Here is a 22,643-nt window from a genome sequence, read left to right on the forward strand (position 1 = left end):
CCAAATTGATGTCATCACCTCAGAGGAGTGTCCTCCCGCTTTTGTGACGAAGGAGATAAGTAAACTGCTGTGCGTTAGTCGACTGCTTTCAATCCTCTGAAACTCCAGCCTAGCTTCCAGAACTCCCTCCATGAACTAAGCCAGGAACCAAAGGGTGGGGATGACCGCTGTCTCCATCTGCCTCGAGAAGGGGCGTTATCAGGTAGGAACCAACGCCCCATTCTCCAACGTTGGTGGAGACAGCAGTCATGCATGGGACGTACCAAAGCTGGGCATGTCCCCGGGTGGGAATGAGACTGGGCTAGGAGCTTGAAGAGGGAAGGACCTATTGAATCATGCAGACGTGAAAGCCACCAGAAAGGTTGTTTTCAATGTGAGGTGATACAGGGAGGCCGACCTGAGAGGCTCGAAGGGTGGTCCAGTGAGAAAGTCAAGGACTTTGGTTAGATCCCACGAGGGACAGGAGGGCAGATATTAGATTTGCCCTTAATGAAGCAGCATACATGAGGATTAGGAAAGAGGCTCATCCCGGTGAAGAGAGAGAACCGAAGAGAGAACCGACACCTGCCTCTGTAAGGTATTAGGCACAAGTCCTTTATCTAGTCCCTGTTGCAGGAACTCCAAAACCTGGGAAACTGAAGCCTCCAGGGGCGAAATCTCTCTAGAAAGGCACCATGTGCTGAAAGTCTGCCATGTTGATTCGTAGATTCTATTAGTGGCCGAGCGTCGAGAAGCCTGAATAGTTTGAATTACAGCCTCAGAAAGGTTTGCCGCCCTCAAGACCTCCCGCTCATCCTCCATGCGGTTAGGCGGAGCCAAGATAGGTCGGGATGGTGAATGGATCCCTGGTGAAGAAGGGACGGTATCAGGGGAAGATGCCACTCTGGGTCCACTGAGAGGTTAACTAGGTCCGCAAACCATGGATGGCGCGGCCAATGGGGGGCGAGTAGGATGAGTTCGTCCTCTTCCTCTATCATTTTCTGAATGACCCTCTGTATCAGGGGGAAGGGAAGGAAGGCGTACAGGAGACCGAGGGGCCACCTGGACCTTAAGGCATCCGTCCCTTCCGCACCTGGTGTCATGTAGCGAGACAGGTACCTGGGCAGTTGGTTGTTGGATGCCGTTGCGAAGAGATATAGCACCGGGGCCTCATACCTGGTTAACAGCTGTTTGAAGATGCGATGGTTGAGCGTCCACTCCACAGGATCGATTGTTGTGCAGCTCAACCAGTCTGCTCTGGTGTTGTTGGAGCCCAAGATGTGTTAGGCATGGAGGGAGAGAAGGTTGGCTTCCGCCCAGGTCCCTAGGACTCCATGAGGGATACTGCTCTCGCCGCCCCCCCCCCCCCCGGCGGTTGACATGCGCCTTGTCTGTTGTGTTGTCTATCTGAATTAGCACGTGTGTTGCAAATTGAAGATTGGAATTGAAGGAGAGCTAGATGGAGGCCCTCAACTATAGCCAATTCGTACTGTGGGAAAGGTCAGAGTCAGACCAGAGACCGAGCTATCTGATCCTCCAGGTGAGCGCCCCAACCCATCAAACTCATGTCCATCGTAACTACGAGACGAGGTGGTTCCCTGAAGAGGGACTCCTGAGAGATGGCCAGTGAGATCCACCAGTCCAGAGAGTGAAGGACCTCTGGAGTCAACCTGACCTTCACTAGGGAACAGCTGCTGTTGGGTCTTCTGGAATGGCAGAAGAAACCATTGGAGGCAGCGGCTGTGAAGCCGTGCCCAAGGGACAATGGAGAAGCAAGAGACCATCTTCCCCAGCAGTTGAGACACCTGGAGAAGAGGGGCCTGCTGTCTCCTCCATACCTTGAAGGCTAAGTCCATGAGGCTGAACTGTCGTTCCCGAGACAGGAAGACTTTCCCCTGAGTGGAGTCGATGAGGGCTCCCAAGTGCACTAGACGAGAGGTGGGAACGAGGTATCTTTTCTCCTGATTGATGGAGAATCCCACCTCCTGAAGCACCTGTAAGGTATGCTGGAGATCCCGCAGGGCCTGGTTGCGTGACGTGGACAACAGGAGAATGTCATCTAGGTAGCAAAAGATCTAAATGTGTCTTGCATGTAAGTGAGCTGCTACGACTGACAGGAGCTTGGTGAAGACCCTTGGGGCTGATGATAGCCTGAAGGGGAGGGCCCGATACTGAAAGTGAAGGCCCGCATAGACAAAGAGGAGGAACCGTCTGTGTCGTTTGTGAATGGGTACGTGGTGGTAGGCCTCCGTGAGATCCACTGATGTGAGGAGATTGTGTTTGCGCACACTCTCTAGGATGGACAAGAGAGAGTGAATTTTGAATCTCCTGTACCTGATGAATTGATTTAAGACTTTGAGATTGAGGATTGCTCTCCAGCCCCCCAAAGACTTCAGCACAATAAAGAGACAAGAGTAGAACCCCCGTCCCACCTGGCTTGGAGGCACACGTTGAATGGCCTGAATGAGGAGCAGATGATGGATGACCTGCTCTACTAGGAGCCTCTTTTGAGGATCCCTGGATATGGGGCATGGGACAAAGTGGTTTGGAGGGCTGGAGTACAAGTCAAAGAGAAGGCCGAATCTGACCGCGGACCTGACCCACACGTCGTTGGTGATGTTGTCCCAACAATCTGCGAAGGTCAACAGACGTCCCTCTATGGGGAGATCCTCCAGGCAGTAACCTCTGCCTCTTGTAGGATCGGTTGGTATTGTCCCTGAATGACTTTCTGGGCTGGAATCTCTGGTTGTTTCTGTCTGACCTGTTGGAAAAGGAAGGGCCCTGTCTGGGGGGTGGGGTGGAGCCTGACATTGCGGACGGGAGCTGGAAGAACCCCCGTCCTGACTCCGAAAGGGCTGCCTGCAATAAAAGGATTGACTGCGGCCCTCTTGTTTCTTAGTGGCCGGCTGCAAAACCTTCCACTTATCTTTGGACTCTAGAGGATCTACAGGATCTAATGGGGCCCCAAAGAGAAGGGATGAAGAATAGGGAGAGGAGGCAAGCCTCCACATGGCACGGGCTTCCGCCTACCACCGCTTTAGCCAAAGCAGGCGACAGGTGGAGATGGAGGATGCTATGGCCTTGGATGCAAAACGGGCCACGTCCAAGGAGGCATCTGCAGTGTATTCTAGGGCCGCTTTTATTTTGTTAATATCCCTGCGAGCCCTAGAATCCCTGGCTGGGAGCCTCGCTTGGAGTTGCCTTAGACATAAGAGAGCAGAGCAACTAAAGAACGAAGCAGAGCCCAAGCCGAGGCCTGGTGACTCTTGACCAGAGTTTGTTCTATTCTCTTGTCTTTGGGGTGAACAGTCTCCTCAGGAGCTGCTGAGGCTGCATTAGGAGAAGAAAGGCCAATTATAGGTAAGTCGATAGAAGGTACCTCTAAAGTCTTGGTGAGTTGTGCTCCTATGTTATACAGGCGCTTGTAAAAGATATTGGGGATGGGACCTGTACCTGGTGATGCCCATTGGTTCTGGACCAATCTATGAAGAGTCGGGGAGACAGAATCACCTCCTTTTCCACCTTAGGCTGGATGAAGAGGGGGTCAGTAGTGTCCGCCTTGTCCACTTCTGTTCCTTGAGGTGCATTAGGGGAAGGGATGTCCCAGCGATCCTCTTGGCCTTAAAGAGGAGAGAGCGAAAGACAGCAGTTTTGAACAAACCGACAAATGCAGATGGGTCAGGGGGAAGACCATCGTCTTTCAAGATATCTGAATCTCTTGCCGGACATTCCGCTTCTCCAAAAACCGAAGGGGTGACTGGACGTGCCAAGGAGCTCATGCGATGAAGAAGCCGAGAGATCACCACCCCTGAGTCTGGAACCAGAAAAAGAAGCAGACCTATGTGGAATAGAGTGGTTAGAAGACCTATGTTTAAGGGCAGCTGCTACGCCACATTCAATGGCCTCAGGTATCATATCTGCCATGCCAGGTGAGTAAGAGCAGCGGCGGCGGGGAAGAGGGGAAATTTCCTGCTGGTAGAGAGGCTCCTCATCTGGAGTGATGCTTCTGCCATCCTCAGATTCATCCTCACTTCAGGCGAGATCACCTGAGCACCTGGCATCCTCAGGTTGAATGATGGATGCAGCAGGGGAGGGTCATCCTCCGAATCAGAGGATAGGTCAGGAGGAGGCCTAGGCTGAGTATGCCTCTGGGCCTGAAATAGATGGGATTCAGTGTGGTTGGTCTTGGCCTTGCTGGGAGGAACCTGGGTGGCACTGTCCTTTGCCTGTGGCTTGATTGCACCCCTATGGGACTCCCTGGGGGCCTTGGGAGAGGGTTCCATGGGGGAGGCTTCTGGAACAGGCCTGCGTTTGTGAGTCCCAGAAGAAGGGGTCTTGTTGGTGGGTAGAGGCACTTGTGCCTCAGGGGCAGGAGATGAGGCCATGGTCTGTACTCACAACTCCTTGAAATGCCCAAAATGGCCACCGGAGATCTTCGCACCAAAACAAAATGGCCACTGAGGCATTTTGAGAGCCTATGGGCTGGGCGCCATGAGGTAGCTGAGGCCGCAGAATGAGGGGGGGGTGTCAAAGGCCCTGCGGAGAGGCTGAGAAGAGTAGCAGTGGCGATCCGGTGGAGGCGGGAGCGCTGAGGGGCGGGGGAAGCGTGTAGAGGATTTTTTTCGGCTGCTGGTGGCTTTGGCGGTGCTTGGAGGTGGCTGAGGGCTTGGCGGCACGAGGAAAAGGCCCGGAGGCCAGCAGAGGCGGCAGTGCTGAGCGGAACCTCTAACGGCCGTTGCTGGGAGGCGCTGCTTGCAGAAGAGCCTCTGAAATTGCCGGTAAGCTCAGGAGGCAGAAGCCTCGAAGAAGCCCTGGTGAGTCTCTTCAAGAAGCCCGGGGGCTCCGAAAAAGAAAAAAAAACAAAAACAAAAAAGTAAATTAAAAAAAAAAAATTGAAAAATCTTTTGCATTATGCTCAGCCTCCCATCATTCCTAAAATTTAAACAGTGTGAATCATTCCATTTATATTTTGTCCTCGTCCCTTACTTCTTTGATATTTACCCCCATCTTCCTGTAGACTCTCCAGATAGCCTTTCTTAACCTTATATTCAAATATTAGTTTATACAAAAATCAATTTATCTTCATACTTTCGCTACTCATCTTCCTATCCTTCGTTTCACGTCTCCATTCCTCCCAAGCCCAAATTGCATAAGATTAGGATCTCGCTCTTCACTTTAAAATCCTGAGCTTTTTATGTTATACTTCAAACATGTAAATTCGTAAAATGTGTGCCCAAAATCCATACCAGTTCGTTCAATCCCAAGATCCCTTCATCAATATTCCGCTCCACCTTCCTTTCTGCCCCAGTCTTCCCAACTCCATTCATCCCAAACCGCAATTCAAATAAATCTTAGTCCCCGCTTTCCTCACAGAAAACACTTCATGCGCAGTTTGGATTGAAATTCAAATAAGTCTTGTAAAAGTCCCGTATAATATCTGTCTAGAATAAGCAATGCTTCTTTCCATTCCTCATCAGTACACAGCTTTACCATTTCATACCAAACAGAAATCCTAAAGTTTTAATCAGTCCAAAAGCTTAGAAAGTATTTTAAAGACGTCGCTGGGTCTATATTCTTTGCTCTTCTGCCCTTCCGGAAAGAAAAGGCAACCCTCTGCCTTATAACCACGTGTCCCGCTGCTTTGAAAATATGACTAAATCCTCAGTTTCCGCTCTTCTGCCTCTCCAGTAGGGGGAGAACAACTCCCTCCTTCTTGTAACCAAGTGACTTGCTGCTTATCTTTCCTTCACCTTGTCCTTCCGCGCTTCCGAGTGAGTCAAGAAGCCCCGCCTTCAGAGTTTTATAATAAAAGTCCCGAGCTTCCGAAACAGAATTAATACGAAATCTTTGATTTTCAAATGTAACTGTGATTCCAACTGGAGCTTCCCATTTATACTTTATTTGATGATTTCTAAGTTCTTGGGTTAAAAAAGTATAACCTCTCCTTGCTTGCAGCATCTGAAGCGGGATATCTTTAAAGACGAACAAATCGTGGCCATCGATTCGGAGCCTGCTATCATAAAACTTTTGTGAGATCGCGTTTCTGGATTCTCTTGTGAAAAAATATATAATTATGTCTCTTGGAAGCTGTCGTTGCTCTGCTACATGCGAATTTTGGCGATAGATTTTTCGAATGTTCCAATCAAAATTAAGTCCCGGACCTCCCACCACTTGGCTGAAAGCTTCTACAAAAGTCTGTTTCAAATTTTCTCCTTTCTTTTCAGGCAGTCCTCTGACTCTTATTGCAAACGCCTTTCTGTTATAATTTATCATTGTAAGTTGTGTTTGATTATTAATAATCTCTTGTTGTAAAGCTTGAATATTAGAAGTCAAATTAAAATTAGCCCCCTCCAAAGTTTCCAATTTCGTCTCCATTTCTTCAATATAATCTGTTAAAGTAGACGTGACTTCAAACATATTCGCATTTATTTGGGCAATTTTGGTCTGTATTTTATCGCATAAATCCAACACAAATTCTTTAATTTCTTTTCTAAAGTCATTAATTATTTGAAAGAGAAGCTCCTGTGTCAAAGAATCTCCAGTAGATGGCGTAGGAGACAAAGGCAGCGATTTGGTAACAAGTTCTTTAAGCACGAGGGGGGAGGATTTTTTTGCCTGTTTAGACCTGGGAGACATTATAGATAAAATCTGAGAGTAGACAGATAAACAGTGTCTTCAGCTGGTCAGTTCTCAATAAATTATTTGTAGATTTTGCTCATTAATGAGTAGCGGTCTCCGGGGAAATAAAGCCAGTTAATTACGTCATCAATCACCAACACAGTAAAAACGCCATTTTGTATCCCAATTGCGCAGAGAAGTTCAAAGGAAGAACAAGGCTGGTGTTTAGATAGTTAAAAAAAAAACACATCACAGAAGTGAGACCCGCTCGTATTATCTTAAAAACAATTTATCATTGTCCTGAGTGTGGGAGTCGGCTGTCTAAGGCTGCAAAAAGGCAGCTGCGAAGAACTGGCTGGAGATAAGAGCTCAGTTACGCTGGATCTATTCTCTGTTCGCAGCCCAAAAAAAAAGGAAAAGGGCTGTGAACTACGAATAAATCCTAACACCTGAGCTGCTGCCTGTCCCTTTCTGCCAGAAAGGGATGATATCCATTGATCTTAATTAGATATACAGACCAGAACTCTAAGAGGGGCTCCGTTGAGCTTCTCGGCGACAGGCTCCTCCCACAGGAAGTCCAAATTATTTTATTTTTTAATTTACTTTTTTGTTTTTGTTTTTTTTTCTTTTTCGGAGTGTTCTTTTTATTATTGTTAATAAGATATTTTGAAGGTGAATGGTACTGAACTGTGCCGGGTGTGTGACCTGGGAAGTCGGAGGGGGTTAGGGAGGGGGGTTCATTGGGGGTGGGTGGGTGGGTGGAGATATAGTTTCAATATATAGAATAAGAAGAATACACTTGTATACTGTTGTTCCTTATCTTTTCTTTTTATTTTTCTCTTTTTTTTTCTTATTGCTTTTTTCCTTTCTTTTTTCTTTTTGGCGTAAGGAATAGAGAAATGCACCATAGTGAGAAGTAGAGGAAAGTAAGAGGGAGAAGTATTATTATTATTGCAAATATCCAGTATATAAGTGAATGTACAAAATTGAAAATGAAAATGAATAAAACATTTAATACGAAAAAGAAGCCCGGGGGCTAATTGAGAGCTCTGAGGAGCTATCCACTAATTCTTCCCAATTTGGATGTAATTTAGGTGAAATTTAGAAAAAAAATCCAATTAAAGGCAATCATAATATCTACAAAAGTTGAGGAGAAAGCAGTTAGCACAGCCAGTTCAGATCGAACTGAGTCTAAAAAAGGAGGACACTCCTCTGAGGCGACGACATCACTTTGGTAGACTCAGTTCTATTGGTTACTGAGTTAACCCATGCATGACTGTTGTCTCCACCAACGTTGGAGAATGGGACAGGCAAACCACACATACAAGAAACCTTCTTTCCCTGCAGGAATGAAATCATTTTAACCAAAATGTCTGCAGATGGGCTCAAATCTCTGAAGGAAAAGATCTAAAATCTTGCATTTAGGTAGCAGTGCCTGTTCTATCAGGAACTGCTTAACCAGGATCCTAAGATCCAAGAATAGGAAGTCAAGGACCACTGTGAAGCCTCCAAAAGACACAACTGTAGTGATAAACATCCACATTTGGTCCCTGGTTATCACAGTCAAAAGTCTTTCAAAGATACATTTTCCATACATTTCTTTTTCTTAGCTCGCAGGCTAATCATTCTGTAGAGATTTTATCGTTTTGAAACCTAGCTGTATAGATTTTAACTATTCTATTTTAAATTCTATTCTAAATATTCTATTTTAAATTCTATTCTAAATATTCTATTCTAAATTCTCTCAATAGGCATAACAATACTGTATCTGATCCCCATATTGTGCATATACGAAAGACTGAGGACAGGCAACATACCCATAAAGGTAAAGGTTCCCTTCGCAAATATGTGGTAGTCGTTCCCGACTCTAAGTGGGGTGCTCATCTCCTCAGTCCAAAGACATCACTGGGGTCATGTGGCCAGCATGACTAAACGTCGAAAGAGCATGGAATGCTGTTACCTTCCCACCAAAGGTGGTTCCTATTTTTCTACTTGCATTTTTACATGCTTTCAAACTGCTAGGTTGGCAGCAGCTGGGACAAGTAACGGGAGCTCACTCCCTTATGTGGTGCTGGGGATTCGAAAGGCCCAACTGCCGACACAAGCTCAGCGTCTTAGCCACTGAACCACCCCATCCCTAACGTGCCATGCCACCTAGTAAATGTGTGGTCAAGGTTTCCCAATTCAGCTTTGGAGTTATAATAAGCTTGCATCGGAGATAAGCACACAATTCAATCCTATCACCATGCAGACACGCTAGTAATCTAACTTCTAACTAAGTTCAATCAAGTTATCACAGTAAGCTTCATGTAGCAAATAGTGTGTAATATACTTTCCAGAACCAAATCAATGAATACAAAAACACCCTTTGTTTCTGCGAGTTCTGTAACAGGGAAGAAGTTAAACAAACACTTTGAACTTTCCCCCCCTCAAAAGCTTATAATTCCTTGGAGTTTCCTCATCACGGGGGATTTCTCATTATTTGCTAAAAAGCCCAGATGGCTGATTTACGGGAAGGATGTGACAGAGGAAGGAAGAAACCAACTGCACCCAGGAGATAGCCAAGCAATGGAAGGAACCAAGTGAACGGCATAAGCAATGGTATGATAGAGGCCATGTGTAGGAATGGTGAGGAATAAAACTGTGGATAAGGAGCCCAGAAAAACAGATAAGGCATGTGGAAAAGATCACATGCATTTAATGGGGGGAAAAACAACCAGGAGGAAGAAAACTGGGATGGGATATCTTGCCCATCCTTGCAAATGGAATAATCTTTTGTTACTTTTTAAACAACAAAAAGAGCTTATACCGGTAGTCCTTGACTTACAACAGTTTGTTTAGTGACCATTTGAAGTTACAATGGCATTGAAAGTGACATGACCATTGTTCACATCTACAACCATTGCAGCATCCCCATTGTCACATGATTTACATTCAGGTGCTTGGCCACTGGTTCATATTTATGATGGTTGCAGCATCCTGGAGTCATGTGATCAGCTTCACTTAACAACCATGCTACTAACTTAACAACTACAGTGATGCTTTTAGCAAATGTGGCAAGAAAGGTCGTAAAATGGGGCAAAACTTAGTTAACACATTTTTCACTTAGCAACAAACATTTTGGGCTCAATTGTGGTTGTAATTCAAGGACTACCTGCATTAAGGCAGTCCCCATTTCTCGTGCATTTTTCAAAGGAGAAAAAAAAGCAGGTTCCATTCGGTGCTACATCCAGTCAATCATGCAAATCTTATCCCACGAAAACACAGTATAGTCTTTTTAGTTTTTATTACTAGGCTCTTCTCTAGCTGGTTAGGAAAACTAGGTACATCTAGCAATATTAAATTCAGAACACAAGCTCTGAATATTCTGCTCAAAATGAATATCATCTTTTCTTTGAATGGATAGGAACCTTTAATTTACTAGAAAGCACAGCTGAACTCTTTTAATATGATATTGATAAAGGTATTATGGGGATCACAACAATGAGTAGAAAAGGGATTTAAGTATATCATTCAAAACATTATGGGAACACTCTTTCAAATTACTGGTACTTATTTATAAAATGAAGACTCCCATTTATATAATGAAGGGCTTATAAGAGCTGAGCAGCTGATGGAAAATATGTCAGACCAAATCAGAGGAAAATAAACATGAAGTCATGCAGATTCCGAAAGGGATAGTTTTTCTACGGGATTACATTTCTTGACTAATAATACATCTTTAATTAGTTTTCCTCAACCTGGTGAACTAGAGAAGTGCTGAATTGTTATTGTAAACATTCCCAGGGAAAATACCCAGCATGTGGGAGGATGGGTGTTGCAATACCATATTACTGGAGAGGAACTGGATAGGACTAGCCATCTTAAAATCATGACAGCAATACACTACAATACAATCAAATGGATATACAATCAGATTCCATGCACTCTGCAGACAGCCAATATCAAGAGGATGTAAAACAAAAACCCAAAAAATACACAACCTTTTATTCTAAGCAAATGGAACAATTGAACCAGTGAAGAAATATGTTCTCTAGGGGAACAGAGGAGGAGGGAGTGACTGGCAAACTACTTAGTAAACCAACACTTATCAACCCTTATATAAAAAAACCAGCTGGTTTGTTCATTCTACCATGTGCAGCAGCTGCTTTCAAGTTGTGTTTTTGATCCTGACCTGTAGAAACAACTCTGCATCCAAGGTAATGGTCAGATAAGCAGGCATCAGACTGACCTGTCAATAGGCAAAGTCCAAAGTACAGATGACCACTCCTAGGAAAAACACGCCCATGGCAGGAATTTTTATGAAAACACATAGAAGACAACTCCCCAAATGAGCACAGAACCGGAACAGACGTAGTCCTCGACTTACAACAGTTCATTCAGTGATCATTCAAAGTTACATCAGCAGGGGGAAAAGTGACATATGACCACTTTTCACACTTATGACAATACAATAGCAGAGTTGGAAGGGACCTTGGAGGTCTTCTAGTCCAACCCCCTGCCTAGGCAGGAAACCCTATTCCGTTTCAGACAAAGGGCTATCCAACATCTTCTTAAAGACTTCCAGTGTTGGGGCATTCACAACTTCTGGAGGCAAGCTGTTCCACTGATTAATTATTCTAACTGTCAGGAAATTTCTCCTCAGTTCTAAGTTGCTTCTCTCCTTGATTAGTTTCCACCCATTGCTTCGTGTTCTACACTCAGGTGCCTTGGAGAATAGTCTTTGTGGCAACCCCTGAGATATGTCTCCCCTAGTCCTTCTTTTCATTAAACTAGACACACCCAGTTCCTGCAACCGTTCTTCATATGTTTTAGTCTCCAGTCCCCTAATCATCTTTGTTGCTCTTCTCTGCACTCTTTCTAGAGTCTCCACATCTTTTCTATATCATGGTGACCAAAACCGAACGCAGTATTCCAAGTGTGGCCTTACCAAGGCATTATAAAGTGGTATTAACACTTCACGACCATTGCAGCATCTCCATGGTCATGTGATCAAAGTTCAGTTGCTTGGGAATGGATTCATATTTATGACTGTTGCAGTGTCCCGGGGTCATGAGATCACATTTTGTAATCTTCTGACAAGCAAAGTCAAAGGAGAAGTCCAATTCACTTAACAACTGTGTTACTAATTTAATCTGGAGTGATTCACTTAACTACTGTGGCAAAATTCACTTAACAAGTGTTTCACTTAGCAACATTAGTTTAGGGCTCAATTGTGGTCGTAAGTCAAGGACTGCCTGTACAAATAATTATGCTTGAATAGCTAAACGCATCTCTACTTGGTTTCCAACAATTATCTATAAAGCAGGCAGACAAGTGTCTAATGCAGAGGTGACAGCTTCCTAAACTGCATACAGAACAGTATTGCAGGCAAATTCAGCTCACTCCTAGCAGTTTGATCCTAACTGGCTCAAGGTTAACTCAGGCTTCCATTCTCCCAAGGTAGGTAAAATGAGGATCCAGATTGTTGGGGGCAATATGCTGACTCTGTAAACCGCTCAGAGGGGGCTGCAAAGCACTATTGCTACTATTGTTAGTTTAATTTATTGGGGTTTTTTTATATCAATCATGAAACAAATCACAGAGTTATAATTACTTGGTCCTAAGTCTGAATCCAGCTTATCGAATGGGTGTTCTTTGCTAGAAAACAGGTCACAAAATATGATCATGTGACCATAGGATGCTGCAACAGTGATAATGCTAGCTGGTTGCCAAGCACCCAAAATGCTGTCACAGGCCCACAGGAGTGTTTCACCAGTCATAACTTTGAGGATGGTTCATAAATAAAATTTTGAGTCCATCGTAACTTTAAATGGTTGTTAAGCAACTGGCCGTAAGTCAAAAACTACCTATATAAGTCTATGAATCCTTTGCACCGTAAGCCTAAAACGTAGGGTGTAAACATATATTCATACACTGGTAATTTGGAGGCAATCAGCACAGAGATCTGACTTTGCAATAAAAACCAAACTAAAATACCTTTCAGGAAAGGCAAAGAATCATGCTCATTAGATTCCCTGGCAATACTTCCTACCTAGATGACATGCAATTTACATACATAAATATTTATAAATATTTTCAGCCTTTTGTGCCCCATCATTTTTCATCTGGGCTTCTCTGAGGTCCCGGTTTTGCAACTTGTACTAGTGTGGCAGGAGGAGAAAGGAACTAAACCCTAAGACTGAAGAGAGGACGTTGCTCAAACGATAACCCTAACTTGGAACCAACAACTCAGCTATCTTACTGAAATTGATCAATATCTAGATGCAAAACCAAGTTGGTGGCAGTCCTTGCTGACTTAGACTGACCTTGAAAAAGCTAAGCAAATTGATATTTTGGATGGGAGACCAATAAGAAATCCCAGGGCTGTAGGAAATCAACAAATACTCAAAGCAGTAGCAAATCATTCCCATCTTATTGTCAAAATCACTAGGAGTCAAGATTGATTCAAGGATAACAACCATATTATGGATAACATGCTTCCTTGGAATTTCATACATACTACTCATATTTTAGGAATGTCTATAGAGATTCTCAATCATCCAGGCCCCGGTTGTCCCAAAGGCACTTTTTCCAAAAGGCAACTGAACTTTCTTGCTTTTTTTCTTTCAAAATGTTTCATTATGGGAATATGAAAAAGTTCATATTCTGGACAAAGATACTAACTTGAAAGAGAGGTCAAAGAGGCCATATGTGTTAAAACGGAACAGCCCTTCCTTAACAGAGGGGGAGGGACATGACACCCTCTATCTCCTTTCTGTAAGTTGAGTTTGAGTTTATTATATTTCTATGCCGCCCTATTCCCCGGAGGGACTCAGGGCGGCTCAAAACCAAGTCAAGGGGGGGGGGGGTTACAAATAAGAAAAAAAAACACAAACAAAACAATACCACAATTTAAAACACTCAACAACCATACCATTCGAGGGAGGACAAAAAACTCATTAGCCCCAGGCCTGTCGGAACAGCCAGGTTTTAAGGGCTTTGCGGAAGGCCTGGAGGGTGGTAAGGGTCCGAATCTCCACGGGGAGCTCGTTCCAGAGGGCCGGAGCAGCCACAGAGAAGGCCCTCCTCCGGGTGGTCGCCAGTTGGCATTGGCCAGTGGATGGAATTCGGACGAGGCCTAATCTGTGGGATCTAATCGGTCTATTGGAGGTGATTGGCAGTAGGCGGTCTCTCAAGTACCCAGGTCCAATACCATGAAGGGCTTTATAAGTGACTAGCGCCTTGAAGCGTATCCAAAGACCAATAGGCAGCCAGTGCAGCTCACAGAGGATAGGTGTAACGTGGGTGTACCAAGGTACATCCATAATCGCTCGCGCGGCTGCATTCTGGACAAGCTGAAGTCTCCAAATGCTCTTCAAGGGCTGCCCCATGTAGAGCACGTTGCAGTAGTCCAGTCTTGAGGCATGAGTGACTGTTGTGAGGGCTTCCCGGTTCAGGTAGGGACGCAATTGGTGCAACAGGCGAACCTGGGCAAATGCCCCCCTGGTCACAGCCGACAAATGTTCAAAAGTCAGCTGTGGGTCCAGGAGGACTCCCAAATTGTGAACCCTGTCTGAGGGGCATACTGTTTGACCCCCCCAGCCTGAGAGATGGAATACTTGGCCAATTAGTGGGGGGGAAACACAGCAGCCACTCGGTCTTATCCGGATTGAGTGCAAGCTTGTTGACCCCCATCCAGACCCCAACAGCCTCAAGGCACTGCCACATCACGTCAACCGCTTCGCTGAGTTGGCACGGGGCGGACAGATACAATTGTGTATCGTCCGCATACTGATATTTTATCCCGTGCCGTCGAATGATCTCACCCAGCAGCTTCATGTAGATATTAAACAGGAGGGGGGACAGGACCGAACCCTGCGGCACCCCATAATTCAGGGGCCTAGGGGTCGATCTCTGTCCTCCGACCAACACCGACTGCGACCTGTCTTGAGAGGTAAGAGAACCACCGTAGGACGATGCCTCCCACCTCCACCTCCCGCAGTCGTCACAGAAGGATACCATGGTTGATGGTATCGAAGGCCGCTGAGAGGTCAAGGAGCACTAGGACGGAGGCATGACCCCCGTCCCTGGCTCTCCAGAGATCATCGGTCAGCACGACCAAAGCGGTTTCTGTGCTGTAGCCAGGCCTAAATCCCGACTGAAAGGGATCTAGATAATCGGTTTCCTCCAAGGACTGCCGGAGCTGAGAGGCCACCACTTTCTCAACAACCTTCCCCACATAGGGGAGGTTGGAGACTGGATGGTAGTTATTTAGAACGGCTGGGTCCAAGGATGACTTCTTCAGGAGGGGTCTCACCACCACTGCCTTAAAAGCGGGGGGAAAGAACCCCTCCCGAAGGGAGGCGATAACTACCGCCTGGATCCAGCCCCGTGTCACCTCCCTGCTGTTAGCAACCAGCCAGGAGGGGAACGGGTCCAGCACACATGTGGAGGCACTCATAGCTCCCATGGCCTTGTCCACTTCCTCCACTTACCTTGGTGGGAAGGTAACAGCATTCCATGCGCCTCCGACGTTTAGTCATGCTGGCCACATGACCCCAGTGATGTCTTTGGACTGAGGAGATGAGCACCCCCCTTAGAGTCGGGAACGACTAGCACATATTTCAGAAGTCCCAAGAAGGTTTCACACCTGTTTACACTCTGATTCGGGTGACTTTGAGGGCACAGATAAAACACCAAGTGGCCTCAACTACTCTCAGAGAGCTAACTACCCATTCTCAGAGTGCTAATGACCAGATGACTGCAAAGAATATAAATATTACCATTCCGCTCCAGTTAGCTAGAATTGAAGAAGCTTCTTGGATGAAAAGCAAAACTTTTTCAAAGGAAAAAATCAATGAAGTCCAATTGCCTTTTGGCAAAAGCACTTTTGGGACATATTTCAGAAAGGAGGACAGACACAAACACAGAATGCCAACATATAAGCGAACTACCCATACAGTAACATAAAATTTCACTGAATAATTAGAACACAGGAAATTTCTTCTTCGCAGATTTGCTTCTGTAAGATCTGCATCCAATCTCAAGAGTGGGGACTTTTGAGAGAAGATGAAATATGGCTGGAAAATGTTTGAGAGGTTTTTCCTTCACGGATTCTCAAAAAGATATTGTAAATGTATTTGCCTATGTTGGAAGAGCCAGGGACAAAAGATAATTCTGTATTAGGAATTTAAGCGAATTTCTGGAAGTCATAATTTCTGACTTCCTCTTCTTTGTTCCCAGCAGGATCTGGCATTCTCCCATGAAAGCTAAAAGTTGCCTTCAGTTTTTAGTGAGTTACTGGTATGTATCTCCAACCACCTCCATTTTCAAGTGTCTCTGGTAATGGATGGGTAAGAAAGCAGTTAGAGGTTAGAGGATTTGGGGACAGTATTCCAAGTTCCTGATGGCTCGTGTGTGTCTTATTACTTCCACCTATTGGAAAATGGTTATTGTTCTGAAACCTAATCTGTAACCATCTACTCAAGGCCTTTTTAATCACAAAAGATGGGGGAATGGAGTTTGAAGAACTATTATTACAAAACATGCGTGTTTCTCTATATCACATGCACAATACATCGGATGCAGCATAGTTTGCAATGCTTTTTCCTCCGCAGAGGCTGTGCCCTTTTTGTTTTATGTAAGCAAGCATTCTGCTCACTTGATACTCCTTGGAATATCAGTCTTATCTTGACAGTTCGTGCTTACTCACCATCTCTTCTCCCTCTTTCAAACTGTGACTTAAATGTATTCCATGCAGCTCTAAATTCAGCATTAACCTTTACTCCCCATTTGTTTATTTTTGACATAGAATGACTACAAGGATCAGAATTTGGAGCTAAATGTTTAATAAAGCATAGGCCGGTTTAGAGATTAAAGTCACTGATGAACCATTTACTATCTGTATGATTCACACAATGATTTTCTGGCATTTTAAAGCCGGTTTCCAGGGCTCCACCTGGAAGTACTAAGAGGTCGGGCCATACATACATACATACATACATACATACATACATACATACATACATACTTAGACTCTTCTTCACGGAGATTCCTGGAAGAGAAGGAAATGCGTTTATGCTAAATGGCAAAGAAGGGAGAACAGCACAGTAATGCTTCTGTTATTCTTTCTTTTCAATGACAGGCATTTCCAGAAAACACGCTAGTCATGCTCCAGCTCTTTCAGAAAAAAAACTATCAAACCGCCGTAGGCAAAAAAAAAATTCCCACAAAAGTTGCGCACAGCAGAATCTCGTCCTTTTTAACTTTCGATTTGGGAGGAGGGGAACAGACACCCAGGCCGCCCCGCGACCCTTTTAGGAGCGAGCTACCTGCGCAAAGCCACCGATTACGCATGCAGAGGCTCGGATTCAGGTGTTCCTTTGATGCGCAGGCATCCATCATGCCCAACCAACCCAGCCCCCGCACTAGGCTTGCTCCAGAAGTACCCACGCCTGCGGTACAAGCGCGTCTTTCCCGGCCGCAAAGCAAACGCCGGCAGTTTCTTACACCGGCTTAAAATCTAATCTCTGCCTTGCAAGAGCGTCGCGGTCGGCCTCGTCTCCGCTTCTGGGTGCTGCGACGCCCCTGGACAAGGTTGCTGTTCCAATCCCACAACCCGATCTCCGTGAACCCTTGCAAGCAGCCTCGTCCCTATTGACCTATCCTTCCTTTCGCCCACTACGAGACCCGCCGAATTCCTTCCTCCGCGTTTCTTTTGCAAAAACCAGTTAATCCCCCCCGCGCGCAGGCGCACACAAACTCTTGCGCGCCACAACCACAATTAAACAGATTGTCCTCTCCCCGAGACTGAAGCAAATGCTACCGGTACGCATCCTTTTAGGATCGAAGCAGATGTAACCCCGCTGAACCCCAAACACGAACGAAGCCCTTGGAACAATGACTTCAGCTGTCTCGTTGCAGCCTGAAAAGAAGCAGACAAAATTCGACCCGCATATATCCCGGCTATTCTAGCCAGGCTGCAAAAAAAATCCGCAGAAAGAACTCTTGGTTGCCATTTAGCGGCCGCCCTGGTTTTTGCGATTCAGATCTGGTAGATCTTCGTCTCAAGCTCCCCGACCATCCAAGCCAAATCCTTTCCAGTTGCAGCGGACCGGCGGATGCACCTTGTCAGCCCAAGAATGTGCTTAAGTCCCAGAGCACGTTCTTGTAGTAGCCACTACGAAAAAGATACACACACACCCTTCTCCGGTTACGCTCCGGTTCCCCCTCGACTTACCCAATGCGGAGCAGCAGGGGACCTGCCACAGCCATGGGCATCAGCGGGGAATGCTGGCTGTTCCCGCAGCGGTGAAAGGCGTAACTCAAGGCCCGGCGACCCCAAACGGCGAGTGCGGTTACCAGAGCCCAAATCCACAGCAACCAAGGCAGCCAAGCCATGCTCCGCGGAGGGGGCACGAAAAGCCTCCAACCCGCCCCGCTGGCTTAGCAGCCCTCCTATCTCACGCACTGAATCCTCGGGATCCGCCCCCTCGGATCACCGTGGATTTTGAAGCCGAAGCGCGTGGCCGCCGCTTTCCTTTCGCCACCCCCAGGCGCCGCGATTGCGGAGAATCCACTCTCAACACCGCCCCGCCCGGTTATCTGCAGCATAGGTAGCCCACGATCGAGCGTGGCTTTCGCTGGCTTGAAGCTGCCTTTACTATGGAGTCAGATCCACGGGAGAGTAGTAGGGGGTGATGGGTGCGCGTATGCTGTAGCAGGCAAAGAAGCGGGTTGTTTTGATACCGTGAGCCAATGCCAACTCCTGGTTGGACTGATGGGAATTGAAGTCCAGACTTTCTGAACACTCTCAGACTTCCAGGCCATGAGACTATGGTATCTGGAAAATGCATATTTTATGCCCTTGTAAAAGGCGTTCGTTTCAGCAATTTCGAATTTGGATTAAAGCAGGGGTCTATAGAACCAGTGGCTAAAAGGCTGAGCTTGTCGATCAGAAAGGTGGGCAGTTCGGCGGTTTGAATCCCTAACGGAGTGAGCTCCCATTACTTGTCCCAGCTTCTGCCAACCTAGCAGTTCGAAAGCATGTAAAAATGCAAGTAGAAAAATAGGCCACATGACCACAGAGACATCTTTGGAAGCCCTGGCTCTTCAGCTTAGAAACGGAGATAAGTACTGCCCCCTAGAGTCGGGAATGAATAGTACGGATGTGCTGGGGGAACCTTTACCTTATAGGACCAATTCATTGCACAAATTCACCACAGTATACTTGATCTTCCCTTAGAAATAAGCCCCATTTGAAGGATCCTTGGTTTTTGCTTGGTTTACTTGGAGATGTTACTCAAACTAGGTAATCTAGTTTTAGTAATGAAATGCCTGCAATAAAACAACCAAGCTCGAGAGAGCACCAAGGACTCCCTCATATCAACCCTGAACTACAAATATTCTCCTTTATTAAGCCCCACTGAATTCAGCATTAAGCTTTTGTCAGAGGCTTTTGAGTAGTTTCATCTCATTCAGGCAACTTTCATTTTCTTAACTCTCAAACAAGCATACAAGTGCATTCGGCCTCATTTGGGGTATTTTAATTTTGATAATGCATGTATGAATGGTGTCTGGTGGATATTGCAAACATCTGACATGTAAAGTCTTGTTTAAGAGCATGTTAAAAGGTCTTTTAAATATATACAATTTGTTTCATAGTTGTGCTTTTGGCTAATTTTAAGTTATTCAATCAACTGGATTTATTTATGAAGTTTGTGTGTGTGTGTGTGTGTTTGTGTGTGTGTATCTGTATTCATACCTCTATCTTCTTATGCACTTTGTCTTAGGGCATTTTACAGTTTTGTTATAGGAAGCTGCATTGTGGGATCCTACCTGGTGGAAAGAAGAAGTATGAATATTAAGGAACCCAAAGAAAAGTAATTATTGGAAGGTAAAATTGCACTTGCATATACATTAACCTTGCCAAATACCTTTAAAGATACAGCTTGTATTGTAATTTTCCAAGTCACCTACATACCTATTGTGAAGTAAGGCTTTCTAAATTGGATTTATTTCCAAATTGTTTGTAGATTACTTGTCTGATTATTTTCCCCACATATTCTTTTATCTCCAAATGCTGATATTCATGTTTAGCTTTGTCACGCTTGCACATAAATGCAAAATTTCTGTTCTATATACAGACAGTGCTCATAACAGCTCAATATGAACTAATTAGTTGATGGCGGATTAGAGCTAACATTTTTACATTGGTCTTTTCATTATTGCTGTATTATTGAATATGGTTACCTGATTGCTACTGCACTTTTCTAAACTACAGAAATGGAACTATCTTGGGGTAACAAAGAGCCACTGTAATGATGGGAACCATTTCAGCTTTATTTCAATATGAATTACTAATAATACTGTGTAGTATACTATATTACACAACATATTCAATCCATATAGATTTCCACAGCGAGTCATTGAATTTGGTAATATCAATAAGTATCTCTCTATTGCAAAAGAGGGATCTATGGTTTGAATCGGTTTATAAATGATTGAGAGTTGGCATGAAAAACATTCCAGCCATTCCCTAGTGCAAAAGTATCCTGCTTCTATATAACGGAGAAAGCTGAATGGAAAGCTGTGCTATATGAGTCACAAAATGTTAGAAGCAGAGGAGTTGTGTGATGATGATTGTTGCATTAACTTGGAGATTCCTGAGTGAGTCTGATACCCACAGCCTTTTTTTCTTCAGCTCTTTTTAAGAATACAATGCATATTTCTGTTAATTGTTCTCCCTCCTTCCCTCCCATCCCCTCAATACTCAGTAGGGTCCATGGAGATGATGTTCTTCATTGTCATCCTTTGAATTACTCAAGAAATCATCAGACTTTAAGAGAGAACAAATTCCATGGTGGTGAGCAAAGTAGGACTGCTCTGCTACCTCCCATCTTAGTTAACTTGTTGACCACAAAAAAAGAAGTTTTCTGGGTAGTGCAGAATTTAATTGTAGGCTAGTGGATCGCCCCTTCATTCTTCTTCCGCCAGTATCCTACACTAACAGGGCTTCTGTTAGATATTCACCCCAGCAACAGTGGTTCCCAACAAGGTCCTCTGGTCCTTGGTGGAAGGGTCTGAAAGCCCCCTTTAAAAGGGCTGCTGTCCGACTCATCTTTGCCAGATGTTTCTCACTTTCAATAAAGAGCTGTTGTTACTGCTAGCCTTTGTGTGCCTATCCATTACTGGATCTAACAGCTTCTTTTTACTAGCTTGCTAAAAATCTGAATTTCCAAGCATGTTGCAGATGACTGGGCTTCCCCTTCTTTATGGAAATCATAGGAATTCAGACTTCGTTAGCCCAGGGGTGAAATGCTACTGATTTGGACCGGTTCGCCAAAACCAGTAGTAAAAAAAGCTACCGGTTCACCCGAACCAGTAGTAAAAAAATGCTACTGGTTCTGGTGAATTGGTATTTCTGACGATCAGCTGGGACGTGCAATTTATATTAGCTAGAAAGAAGGATCTCCTCCCCCACCTGCTGTTCTACTTACCTTTCAGGCATGCTCGATAGCAGGCTCTGCCCACCTGCCCAGGCGCCATCACATCTGTTTTTGACTGAAGGTCCTGGCCATGCACAGAGGTGGTGCGTACGCTCACATTTGCGAACCGGTAGCGAAGGTAAGTAGATTTCACCCCTGCGTTAGCCTCCACAAAAGCCACATTAAAAATAGAAGTCCATTGAGTTTTGCACATTTCATCCTGGAGTCATCAGTATTTTAATTCTGTTTTATATTTCTCTAGAGGGGGAGGCAAAAAAATCAAGCTGGTGACTGCTGGCAATTTCCCATGTTTTTGCATATATCAGGCATGTGATACATCTAAAGAAGAAGGTTGGCTTCAATCATATGATTGCAGGCATCACTTTCACTTTTTTGATACCCTCCCTGCTGATCTTTCACACTTCTGTCCTTTCTTCCTCTTCTCTTTCTATTTTCTGGGTTATTTTTGCCATCCTTTCATGACAGTTCCCCCAAGCTTAGCCAAATGCTAGGAATTCTTTCTCATTTACCATAGGAACAGCTGAGGGGAAGAATCAACAACAGGAACGATTTCCTCCTTTTAGGTAAAGCCTAAGGCCTAAGCAGTTTAAATCACCTTTATTTCATGCTCTTGAGGGATTCCTTCCAGGAAATATAACTGAGCCAATTCCCATTTAATTCCTCCTTGTGTCCTTTGTCCAAACCAAAGGCATATCCAAGACTTTCTTCTGGAATTATTGTGATACTCTGATGGAGCTATCTTTCTGTGCGGGATCACCAGATGGTATACCAACTCCTAAACTAATATTGAAACTCTCACCTCCCAGAATCAGTGAACAAAGCCTACACGATTTGTTTATTTTTAAAGAATGCTTGAATGCCTTGGTTTATTTGTCTGGTGCATTGCTTTCTTGAAACGATTGAGAGATATTTGTTCACAGTTCCAGGCAGCATACAACATTAAAAATCCACAATTAAAAACCCATACTTTTAAGCCTAAAACTCAGGCTCCACTGATAGTATTTCTCCAAAGATTTGATGTTTCTACTTTGAAGATGCCTCTCAGCAAAAAAAAGTACCTTATTTTCTCACATTCCACTTTCTATAGTATTTTCTTCTTTTTTATTATTGTAATAATAGTACTGGGGCAGACATTCTCTCCGAGTTGTCCTTCCATTACCAATGGCAACACTGCTATAATAAATATGGTTTGAGTAAATATAATCCACAGAAATCTTGAACAACTGAACTACATTTGAAATGGTAGTCTGCAAGTTGTGTATAATAGCAGACAACTTCTGATCGGTTGGATCTTCCTCTGTCAATATTTACTTCCCTAAAGAAATAAACAGAATGACCACATATGGGCAAAACAATAGTGGGAGTAAGAGCAATTTTCAACTTCCTGAGTTTTCTTTTTTTTTTAATTTTTAATTTTTAGGCGAACAAACAGACAAAACATAAAACATAAAACCATCTTCCAGTTGCATACATTGTGTCGGTTGGTTACAAAACATTTGTGCATCCTCTCCATAGTCCTCACTTACAATTTGTATGAAATCTCATATTATCAATCTA

The 22,643-nt window shown here is 44.6% G+C and overlaps 1 protein-coding gene across 1 annotated transcript in view; it reads right to left on the bottom strand.

Moving 5' to 3' along the window:
- The window catches only part of LOC116508627 (probable hydrolase PNKD), a 33,840-nt gene extending 15,773 nt beyond the window's left edge, over window positions 1–18,067 (bottom strand). The window contains exon 1 of the mRNA XM_032217262.1: window positions 17,819–18,067. Within this exon, the coding sequence (XP_032073153.1) occupies window positions 17,819–17,979 (161 nt within the window). The 5' untranslated portion in view covers window positions 17,980–18,067. The remainder of the gene's footprint in view (window positions 1–17,818) is intronic.
- Between the last annotated feature and the right edge of the window lie 4,576 nt (window positions 18,068–22,643).

Source organism: Thamnophis elegans, chromosome 1 (genome assembly GCF_009769535.1).
Source record: "Thamnophis elegans isolate rThaEle1 chromosome 1, rThaEle1.pri, whole genome shotgun sequence".
Lineage (NCBI taxonomy): Eukaryota > Metazoa > Chordata > Lepidosauria > Squamata > Colubridae > Thamnophis > Thamnophis elegans.